This window comes from Aricia agestis, chromosome 8 (assembly GCF_905147365.1).
Source record: "Aricia agestis chromosome 8, ilAriAges1.1, whole genome shotgun sequence".
NCBI classification, from domain to species: Eukaryota; Metazoa; Arthropoda; class Insecta; order Lepidoptera; family Lycaenidae; genus Aricia; species Aricia agestis.
Genome location: NC_056413.1, coordinates 9,182,965 through 9,195,641, shown reverse-complemented (window position 1 = coordinate 9,195,641; position 12,677 = coordinate 9,182,965). Strand labels below are relative to the sequence as shown.

General features: G+C 35.9%; 1 protein-coding gene across 1 annotated transcript in view; it reads right to left on the bottom strand.

Moving 5' to 3' along the window:
* LOC121729211 (pseudouridine-metabolizing bifunctional protein C1861.05) overlaps nt 1–12,677 on the bottom strand; it is a 253,194-nt gene that overhangs the window by 226,417 nt on the left and 14,100 nt on the right. The window contains exons 2-3 of the mRNA XM_042117641.1: nt 9,750–10,008; nt 2,921–3,143 (exon numbers count right to left, since the gene is read on the bottom strand). Coding sequence (XP_041973575.1) covers nt 2,921–3,143; nt 9,750–10,007 — 481 coding nt within the window. The 5' untranslated portion in view covers nt 10,008. The remainder of the gene's footprint in view (nt 1–2,920; nt 3,144–9,749; nt 10,009–12,677) is intronic.

Sequence of the window (12,677 nt, the reverse complement as noted above, 5' to 3'; positions counted from 1 at the left end):
GTAGGTCTGAAAATCGGTTACTGGCTACTGTTTGTATTAATAAGTGCATTTTTTTTATTAAATAATAGTAAATTATTACAACTCGAGACTGACGGCAACCATTGTTTGCAAAGAGTATTTATTATAAACTACGTAACAATTGTTTGTGTGACGGGATAGCGATGGACGTTGCCATGGTGCCAATATACTTATTTAGTCACTTCAAAATATGGGCGAAATACTTTATATGACAAAACAACGTTGCCGGGACAGCTAGTATAGTTATGAATTTCTCGTGTCACAGTGTTTGTGCGCAAACTCCTTCAAAACGGCTCAACCGATTTTAATGAAATTAATATAATATAGTTTTGTTAGGCCTAAGAATAGGTTTTTATCTAAGTACTTTTTATAGAAATAATTTATAAAGTTAAACAACATTTGCCGGGTCAGCAAGTATTCTTATAAACGACCATTGGGAAAAAATTCTAAGCTCTACATCCGACAGATTTAATATTACATACAACTTTTTATCATCTACACAAAAATGATAATATTGAGGATAAAAGAAACAAAAAACAATTTTGTTTGTATCGTAAAATGTTATGAAACACGCAAAAGACTGTAAGTTTAGATATAAACATTTATGATAAAATTTACTTTACCTATAAGGATAATAAATTATTACTTTGATAGTTTGGTGGCTGTATCATGTATGGATCAAGTTAAAGATATTATATTACCAAAGACTGAAGCAAGGATAGATGTGGCATCTTGCACATAGCTGATTTCAACTCAGTGAAGTTTCAGTTGTAGTAACTTTTATAATAACCAAGTTAAATATATTTGTATTCACATTACAAGTTGTTAATGGTTTTAATCATGATATTTAACAATTAATTTCAATAAAACACGAAGTAATTGTTTAAAACACGGATAAACTTTCTATGTAAATTTCTTTGTCTTCTGAAAATTGCGTGTTGCCTAAACAAAACGAAACCTTTTTATTGAAAGTAAAATATTATGATATCCATGCTAAAATAACCAGCTATTTTAATGGCAGTTTTTACATAGCATATACAATGTAATACAATAATTGCCTGTCAGTCTATTACCACTCCACGCCTGAACCGTTAAACTGAACTGAAGCATAGGTATAAAGATATTTTTATTCTTGGGGAAGGACTAATTTTGATCCCAGAATATAATGTGCGATTTCAGGCGATAAACAAATTTTAGCGCAACGAACATCTACATCTTAGATAGTCCATATAAATAAAAGATTCATCCAATATAGTTTTTTGTATTCATCTTTAGTTTTTCGTATTCATTAATCTATAGTCCATATAAATAAAAGATTCATCCAATATCGTTTTTCGTATTCATTCCGCCGAATACAAAATAAACTGAGTAAATAAATTTTAACCGAAAACCATCAAGTTTGTTGATATTCAATTTATTCTTTTGACACATCTCGTAATATTTTATCTTTGAACGCCACTCATTGGTTCGGCAGGCGCCGGGCGAACTTTGATTACGTGAAAATACGGAACGAGCCGTGCCAAAATTCATGGAAACTTAATTAAATACCATTCTTTGCATGCCATCGTACTGCACGGGTTATTTTTAATTATTTCTCGTATCGCGTGTTCGATTTAAAGCATTTGTAATAAAGCGGTTAGTGGTCTGTGGTGATGAAAAAGCGACATCAATCTAAGTTAAAGTTTAACCAAATATTATGGGAAAGTGTAATTGAAAAATAACGGTAAATAATTTATTAGCAAGGATTGAGTAGTTAGAGTAGTAGAGTAGTAACAGTGTGTAACAAAAATAAGTGATAATACTTTAGGGTATGTACGTGTTCCTTGTAGAGAGTTCACTGTGAAAGTGGCAGCGCTGAAAGACGAAATGTTTTTTCACTTTTGTATGGGCAAGGGCTCGATCGTCACGAGTTTCCCCATACAAAAGTGAAAAAAAATTGGTCTTCAGCGCTGCTAATTTCACAGTGAACTCTCTACAAGGAACACGTACACACCCTAAAGTATTATCACTTATTTTTGTTACACCCTGTATTATAAACGCGAAAACAAAAGACAGGATATAATTTTTGTTGAGCAAAAATGTATGGTTTCTGCGCAATAAAAGAATTTCATCATAATATTATAATGTTTAATAAAGAGGCATGTGTGTGTGGGGCATGTGATGTACGCTATTATGGTCTACCAATTTCCTGTCATACGAAGATTACATCTAGTGGAATAACTATAGTACCGTCGAATAAATTTATTCATAGGCAGTTGAGTGTTGATGGACCTACGTCATTAGGTCGGATTATGTCAATAGGGAACATGCAAATATAATATTTAAGATAATTTTGCTATCAAAACATTAAAAAAGTATAAAAGAAGGGCCACTGCATGGTTAAATTTTATTTTATAAGGTGTTGTTATTTACAAAAATTACGAATTAAAAGTAACTTGAAACGGAACGGATCTCAAAACACCAATCACCGTTCAGTGACGTCACACATGCTATCCCCGCGTTCCATTAAGCGTTAAAAACGATCAAAATGCCTCCATTTTGATCGTTTTTAACGCCAAATGGAACGCGAGGCATGACAACTTTTCAAGAACTACAATCAGGTGGGGCCATTGTCAATAATTGTCAAAAAGTAGTGACGTCATACAGACTATAGATGCGTTTTGGCGCCAAATTTTATACTGCATCAGTGTTTTCATTTTTTTAATATACTTGTGGTATATTCTACATGGAGTTCTTTAAAATAAACACAAAAATAAAAATATCCTATCTTCCCTATTCAATATCAGTCATGTACTGTCGATGTCGGCTGGGTTTGACACAATTCGACCAAATGATCTAGGTCCGTAATCTGCCTATGATTCAACTTCCCTGATAGTACATTCCAAGACCGAATCAAACCTACCTATTCCGCCAGTAACAAATATCGGTATATCAGCCAGTTCAGCGGCGATGATGGTTCCCGCTACAGTAGTGGCGCCATCTTGTTTCGCCGCCATTACAGGTGCCAGATCGCGCCGGGACGCCTTCACCACGCCCTTCGCCTGCGCCAAGTACTCCAGCTGGGCCTCAGACAGTCCAACATGTAGTTGACCCTTAATTATCGCTATAGTAGCTGGTACTGCGCCCTGAAAATGGTGTATGTTAAAGATTTTACGAGTAATTTTCAGGAAATACGATGGCTGCGTTCACAACAAACTAGACAGCCGTGATAGGTATGCGAGCGTGTATTACACATTTTCGCTAGTAGAAAAGTTTTTTGATTAAAAAATAACTTTTGCACCCGTTACATTACATGTATTAACTAAGTTTCTATACATATTTACACTAGACATCTCTGATTGTTTTAACCAAATTTTTAACGTTGTTCTTTTTAGCTAGTCGGTATAAGCGCAGCCTAAGTCCTCCATTTTCTATGGATACAACAGACGATGAAAATTCGACTGACAACATCGCGCTTCATACCCTAAAATTGTACGAACGATAAACATTAGTAAATAATTCGAAATGTAACACAGTTTTAAATCGCCCTAGCAATTCTAAAACGACAGGTGTGAGGAGCTGAACTTTTAGTGCTTTACGTTTGTTTTATGAGCGGTGAGTGGTGACCAATCACTTTATGTTCGAGATGTTCCCAGCTCAAATTGAGCCATGTGTTATACAGCCACATCTAGAAATTTCATGTTACATACCATTTTAAAATGGAATACTGGTAAACGGAATTTTAGGATTCTTTTATGAGATGGGTAAATATGCTAAACTTACGTCACGACACGTGAACCGATGGGAAATTCGTAAAATGGAGGAAGTATAGATCGCCAGCGTAGCGAAGGAGAGCCGTTACATAATATATTCTTCCTAATATCACGTAGCGAAAATGTTTGCATAAATCTGCTGTTTTGTTGTTTTTAGGATTCCGTATCCAAAGGGTAAAAACAGGGCCCTATTACTGAGATTCCGATGCCTGTCCGTCTGTCTATCTATCTGTCTCCAGGCTGTAACTCAATAGCCGCTATAGCTAGACTTCAACATTTTTTACAGATTGTGTATTTCTGTTGCCGCTATAACAACAATTAATACCAAAACCCATACGTTATTTTTTTGGCCTTTTTTGCTCGTAATCAACAATGGCAACTGCTAGGCACTTGAAATTTTTATAAAGTCCTTAGTTAAATAAATAAATAAATAATTCTTTATTGCATTAAATATTACAAACAATAACTTATTACTAGAGGACTCCACACTAGGTCAGACCTGTCTCGTGGAGTCCAGGAGCAGTCTTAACAATAATAATTATTATTTTGATTAAATGCAATATTTTTAGTAGTGTGTGTGTGTGTGTGAGTGTGAGTGATGATACTACTTTTATGAAAGATTCAGTTTCGTCGTAGGATTTACTCTGTAACCATTTATACAGGGTATAACAAAAATAAGTGATAATACTTTAGGGTGTGTACGTGTTCCTTGTAGAGAGTTCACTGTGAAAGGAGCAGCGAGAAAGACCAAAAAATTTTTTCACTTTTGTATGGGGAAACTCGTGACGCTCGGGCACTTGCCCATACAAAAGTGAAAAAAAAATCTTGTCTTTCAGCGCTGCTACTTTCACAGTGAACTCTCTACAAGGAACACGTACACACCCTAAAGTATTATCACTTATTTTTGTTACACACTGTATACTTCTTTTTTAGCTGTTTTTAGTGTGCACTGCTTTAGATTACAAGTCTTTAAGATTTTATTGTAAATAAAAGTAAGCATGAATTCCTGCATGTGTTGGGCAAAAGAAGTTTTAACTCTAATACTTTGACACCTAAAAACTCGACGACTTGATGTATTATTACAAAAGTCACCACGTTGAATACATATACGGTGTTGTTTTAGAACCAGCTTTAGGATACGTAGTTTGGTCAAGTTATATCAAGATTAGAAAATATGTTAAGAGTTAACTGCCGCACTCAGAGTGGAACATTATTAACTTAAATGTAATTAAGTTACTATTTTAACATAAGCCCCACACATTATCTGTCAAACTCTTCATTTAATTGAAGCATTTAATGTCTCTGCGTACGGCGCGGCGGTAGGGTAGGACCATAAAGTTAATATACCTAGCGGAATAGAGAAACAAAGGCCTGAGCAAGAGAGATGTCACTATCAGTAACACTGCGTGGTAAAAAGAGACGTGTGATACATGACAGCAGCACTCTTTTTTTGACGTCCAGTCGGCACGTGCCGCACGTTGACAGTTTAATCTCATAGAAATCATGTTCAATCATGCTTGTGTAAGTGTACACTGTACAAATATTATTTTTACACACAGATGAAACCGATTTCGGTTACGTTTGAAAGCTCGAGATTGTTGCTCTATTCCGCTAGGTGTATTAACTTTATGGGTAGGACTAACAAGGACTCACATTAAGTTGTCATAAGCCGACCGAAAAACGTCGGTACGCCATCTGCCTATGAATCAAATTCTCTGATAGTACATACTATTCATTATCATAGCCTAAATAAAACATAATTCACAACAAAATGTTCCACTTCCTCATAATGTAAATAAGATTACTGAGGTTCAACACGTGGCTAACCTAATCTTATCCGAAACTTTCACATGAAATCACAGGTGTACCGAGGCCTAGGTAGCCTAGATACAGATAATACGATTATGAGTACGTCAGCTCAAACAATGGGCCGGCGTGACTCATGACACCCATCGGATTAGTGAGGCCAAAGCCGCTTTCACTCAATTAAGGCCATTAAGAGTCCGCCTAATTCTATTTCGGCCCGGGCTTAAATTTAGAACATTTTAGCCGTTTTATGTGTGACCACATTAGATATAAATAGGATTTGTGGACTTTGCTATCCATACAAATATTATTAATGCTAAGTGTGTCTGTCTGTCTGTTTGTCAGTATGTCTGTTACCTTTTCACGCCCAAGCCGCTGAACCGATTTTGCCGAAATTCGACATGAAGATACTTTGATTCGCGAGAAAGGACATAGAATACTATTTATGCCGGGAAAATGTACGGATCCCGCACGATAAACGAATTTTGGCACAAGGGAGTTGCAGGCGATATACAGTTAGTTAGATATAAATATAAATTGGCTTTACGGGCTTTGTTATCTAGTATAATCTGATAGAGCTAGTCATGAACGTAAAAAAAGGCGGACGGAGTCTTATTATTTATTATACACACAGCACTAACACCTTATTGTACCATATTCCTAAGCAAATAAAATGATTTTGATTTGATTTCATTTGACTGTGTCTTCAGAGTCGGCCAGGCTGACTGCATGTACACGGTACGCACGCCCACATACTTACGCTAGTCCGGCCATTTGACAGCAATGTGAATTGCTTTGTATAATATTATTAATAAGATCACTGTCCTAGGTCGTAGCCAAGTCGAAGGTTTCACTGGTTCACTCACTGTTGATCACTTGTTGTCACTCCGAAATCGCCTTGATGATCGCTCGAACCGAACTGAATCCACCGGGCCTGCCTGCGGCTTTTTATATGGCGAGACGAATTCCAGAAAGTTTCCGATTCACGTAAACAAGTAAACAACCGTGGGAACTTTCTAGGAGGCTCGAGCATGTACCACAATAAAACTGCCGTCCTTACGATAAGTGCAGTAAGTTGAATTTTTTGGCAAATTTAATTTAGACCTTATGGACTCAGTCATAAGGTCTAAATTAAAACACGTAAACACGCAAACAAATAAACGGTAAACACGTAAACAAACATTGGACCTTTCTAGAAGGTTGCCATCTAGTATTGAGTAGGGGATTTATGTTGCCTGTGCTCTCTCGGTAAGTTTCGCTGGTTTGTCGCTAGATGGCACCACGTGTCCGTATACCATGTACCCTAACAGTATATAAAATTTGGTAAAAATCAGTAAAGCCGTTTCGGAGGAGTACGATAACTAACATTGTGACACGCGAATTTTATATAAGTAGGTATATACGGTGTGTTAGTGTAAACACCGTTATCCTTGAAACTATCATCAAATGAGCCCGTCAAAATAAATAACTTTTCCTATGAGAACAATGCTGGGAACACAAAAAAAATGCCATCTTCATACCCGGATGCCGGGATCGGAGATCGATTTGATGGTTTCAAGGATAACGGTGTTTACACTTGTATAAGATTTCATTTGAATTTGAATAAAACCCTTTATAATATAACTTCGCTAAGTCTCCAAAGGTACAGGGTATAACAAGACGAAGTAATAATACTTACTTAAGGGTGTGTATTTGTATAATGTGTATGTGTCCCTGATATAGAGTTCACTGAAAAAAAAATATTGTGATTTGTATGGGCAAGCGCCCCATCGTCACAAATTTTCCCATACGAAATTAAAGAAATAACTTTTTCAGAGCTGCTACTTTTACAGTGAACTATATACAACTCTAAACACACTAGGCCGAAGTTACGCGGCGTAAATTCCGCATGATTACGTCCGCAATATATTTTAAATTACCGAAGACACACTATTCCGTCGCGTTCCGTCCGTATTTTGTATGATGCGTTGACGTGTTGAGTGTATAGACACTAAGAGTCCCCTGTATATAGTTCACTGCAAAAGTAGCAGCTCTGAAAAAGTTATTTTTTTAATTTTGTATGGGAAAATTCGTGACGATGGGGCGCTTGCCCATACAAAACACAAAAAATATATTTTACAGTGAACTCTCTCACTCCCTAAAGTATTATTTAATTAATGTTTTGTCACATTCTGTAAAACAACAAGATAAATCACAAAATGTCTAAAAATAAAAACGTACACGCATTAAAACTCACTCCGTAAAATAAACTTTTAATCCTTTTAATCTTTTTGTTAACTCTTTGACGCTACCGCATAAAGGATTCGAGTCTAAAATAAAGCCCGGATTACACTTTTTCATGTGTTTTGTTTTTCAGCGTAAGACCCCAAATTACGTTTCATTTGCATCGGATTCGGCTTTACTTTTTATAGCATTTCATTTTATACGTCGCATTAGAACAGAAAAGATTTTATTTATTTACTCGTCATACTGTAAGACTATTTTTATGGGCCAAAACTTTTGTCAGACGCTTTAAAAATATACTTGTTGCAATTTTTTTTAACAGGCGTTATTTTTATTTTATAAATTAATATTCAACACCTTAGAAAACAATATTACAAGAATTTATTTTGCATGCTAGCTGTTGCTCGTGACTTTGTCCGCATCAGCATATATGGATAATTTTCCCCTGGTTCCTTATAGGCAAAACGGGACCCGATCACAAAGATATTTCAGCCTGTCCATCTGTCCATATCCGGGCTATATCTTTCTAGCATGTATTATTATTAAAGTATGAATACAATTATATACTATTATTGAGTATTTTTGGTCAAATACCTAGTCAAGTGCCTACTTGTTAGACCAAGTTCCCAGAGCGATAAGACGTAACTTACTTAAATATTAGGCACTTAAAAATAAGTAAAGTAATACAAATTTTAAGTCAACTTTCACACCTGGTACCTGCCCAGGTGTCACAGGTCCTCCACAAACACGCAGGTGTTCCAAGTACATGAGGCACTACTAAGAACCTAATATGGTTTCATCCGTGGTAGTTTTTTGACGTGGGAGAGCCATGCTTCGGCACGAATGGGCCGGCTCGACCGAAGAGATACCACGTCCTCACAGAAAACCGGCGTGAAACAGCGCTTCCGCTGTGTTTCGCCGAGTAAGTGAGTTTACCGGAGGCCCAATCACCTACCATTTTCCTTTCCCTACCCTCCCCTATTTCCTTCCGTACCCTCCCCTATTCCCTTCCCTACCCTCCCCTATTAACCCTTAGAAGGCCGGCAACGCACCTGCAGCTCTTCTGATGCTGCGAGTGTCCATGGGCGACGGAAGTTGCTTTCCATCAGGTGACCCGTTGCTTGTTTGCCCCCTTATTTCATAAAAAAAACCATCAGAGAATAAGTTATATCTAATCCTGTAAGGATCTGAGTCTATATGAATCAACTTCTCTGATAGTACATACTTGGTTTTCTATATTATATTGTTTAACGCGTAAGAATCATACATTTTTCCGGTATAAAAAGTATCCTATGCATTTTTCCTGGTTTCAAAGTATCTTCATACCAAATTTTAGTCAAATTGGTTCAGCGGTTTGGGCGTGACGAGGTAACATGAAACATAATAGACACATTTTCACATTTATAATTATATTAGTATGCATTGTATTTAACTTAGGAATTGATGATAATTGATTGACTTGATACGATTGATATATAAATGATAATTGAAATTTTGAAATGGCAAAATAGAATTCAGCTATAATTTCAAAAGGGCTTTTGTTTAATAAATTCCAAAACATGCCCTTGTTACTGAGGGATTATAGAAAATTACTATGCACGGTGAGTACACTGAGTAGGTATTAACTTAGTAGGTATGATAGGGAAATTGGTATCGATGCTTAAAATATCGATGGCGCAAGCAAAACAGCAAGTACTCGTAACAATACTTAAAGTTATTTTATAGAAAATGTTGGTATCAACTATCAACTTGATACTAATATTATTTTCCATAGAACATCTATTAATATTATATCATGTTTGTCGTTACTCCTTGCCCACGTTCCTATCATAATTTTTACAGCTTGTTCAAAGTCCAATTTGAAGGTTGTTCAAAATCATATAAACGTACGATATAACCTAGAGCACATCTGCCATTTGCTGCTGCAATAAAAATAATAATAACACTTACATTTTCTCTTATGATATTCTCCACAGCGAGAGCAGTTTGTATGTTGTGTGGGTAGGGCATGCCGTGTGTTATGATCGTGGACTCCAATGCCACAAGCGGTTTGTTATCCATCTTTGCTTGCTGCACCTCCGCCGAATACACAATGGCTTGGCTGGCGTGGCGATTATGGCAAGCGGGGCTCGAGTGGCGATTATGGCGAACGTAGCTCGTGTGGCGCAAGTGGCGAACAGGCAACGAAACTCGTAGAAGGCATGCCATGCTGAAAAATACAATTTGCTGCAGATGACTCTCATTTGGACGCTGTTAAGCATTCGTGTACCAACCCACATAAGAATTACGTATTTAGTTATGAATGTAGTTAAGTATGTTCTTTAGATGATTTAGAACAAGACTGCATTCAAAATTTAACGACAAAATATGTGGGTTGGGACGTAGTACGTTAGGATGCTAAATATTATGCTCAACAGCGATCATTTATATGACATAAGCTATGCAAATCGCTCGATCGCGGATTATTGGAAATCTATTGTTATTCTATTGTTATTGCGGTCGAATTCCAAAGACTTCTATTTAAAATAGAATTCTTTGTCGAATTCGACCGCTTGGGTGTTGATAGGTTAAAGATTATTATCTAATATCTATTTGTAAAATAAGTATTACAATTCTACGAGTACTTTTTGAAGTAATAAGAACTAATAATTGTTGCTCGCAATTTCTTTGTGCTGAAAGTATTAAATTAAAATCGTATCATCACAAAAGTCATAACTGAGGCCTTAAAAATTTTAAATTGCAAAAGTTTGTATTATTAACATAACAGTATCTTTATAATATGCAATTAGTATTTAAAGCACTTACATTAGGCTAATATTAAGAAAAAAACTTTTTCAGCTCATAACTAGGTCACGCTCGGCCGAAAATAAATCAATGTCCCCAATAAATATTTATGGGAAGTTTGTTTGATTACGAAGTAAATTCTAATCATTAGTCGTGAATTTATTATTTTTTATTGATTTTAGTGTTCTATTATCACGGGTGTTGAATGTAAATTATGTAAACAAACTGTACGGAGAAATCCGTAGTACTATCGTACTACGGATTTTATGACATAAGCTATGCAAATTACTTTACTAAATTAGTTACTTGTACTATTGTCTAATGACTATTCTGTGATATCTCACAGAATAGTCAATAGACAATAGTACAAGTAACGATATGATAAGCAAGTGCTGTCTCATAAACAAACGCTTGCTTTTTTGTTTGCATTTGATTAAATCGATGCCTTAACCTAATAGAGAATTAAAAAGAAATAACAGAGTTTTGAGAACACCCAACTGTAACTAAAACTACGCATTTGTTTAATTAAGATTTAGTCACACTGAAATGTCAGGCGGCGTCCATCTATTTTGATTTTTAATGTGACCCTAACGAGGTTTGTAAAGGTATGATCGTTCATAAACGCGGCAAGCGGCTACGACATTCAATAATTCACATAAAATGGCTATGACATCGGTCAGCTCGACTAATTTGTGAATATTACAAATTTTTGTGCAAATCATGAAATTGCCGACAGAATTCCGACGAGAGGCCTCATGTAGGCTGACAACGACCAAAGTGGAGGGCTCTCGGCGTTGGTCGATTAGCTTCAGCGGATCAAAGCAACAAGTACACGCAATTAAGAGCGCACCTGACCCTAACTTGCCTACATACTTAAACCTAGATCTCAAAATCTGTAAGGTCTAAACAATGATGTTTTAATAAATAGAATATCATAGGGTCTAGAAAACAGATTTTTTGACACAAGTAACTTCAGTTCATGAAGATTATATGCTTAAGACGAAAATACGATTACTGAAAAAATGCTCGATAGTTTCTTTTTTACAAAAAATCTTGTTTTAGACACATTTTTGCTTGGATCTTCGAAGTTTGCTGACTTTTCTTTAATATTTTCTAATATCTAAAAAGGCATTGATACCTTCCTTTTGCTCAAAACACTTTTTTCATAATCATTATAGTTCGTCTTTTATTCAAGTAAAACTAACTTAGCAATGATTCCGCGCCGTCCTTTTTCACCTGGCATATGAAAGAGTGAGTGTGAAGAGAGGAGGACGATGTTTGATTTTTGGAGTCAGGAACGCTCTTATGCTTAGTGCCTTTACAAATGCGCCATTTTTCAATGCCTTCGGAGTTCGGAGTACAAATTCAGTGTGAATAGATTTACGTTTGTGTTCTAAAAAATAACCTTATTTCATCGACATGGAACTCTAGGGTAAAATTGAAAGAACGTACGGTCTAAACTCTAATACCTATAGTATGAACGTTTCGTAAGAATCTTGAAGACTTTAAATGTCTTCGGGGTAGTACTTACCTATATAATTTTTATTTTTACCTATCACTGTCTGTGTGTAGCCGGTAGCGTTAAAGCGTAACAAGGTGGACCAAATAATAAATATACCCAATCGAAAAAAATGGAAGTCGAAATAAAAACCGGCCAAGTGCGAGTTGGACTCGCCTATGAGTTTCCGGGTTCCGCAGCAGCAATAAGGCTTATTTTTATGAAATAAAAAGGTTTTTGATTTATTTTTATATTTCGGTTGATTTAATGAAAGATAATTTAAGGTTTACCATATTTTATGACGTATAAAAAAAACTACTTGCTAGATTTCGTTCAAACCAATTTTCGTTGGTAGTTTTTATAGTAATGTACATCATATATTTTTTTAGAATTATCATGCCCCCCTACTTTAGAAGTTAGAGAGACCCCTAAAATTTTTAATAATTTTTCCATTTTTATATCAAAATCTTAATGCCGTTCACAGGTTACATCTACTTACCAAGTTTCAATAGTATAGCTCTTATAGTTTCGGAGACAAGTGGCTGTGACATACGGACGGACAGTTCCGTTTTTTGCCATTTGGCTACGGAACCCTT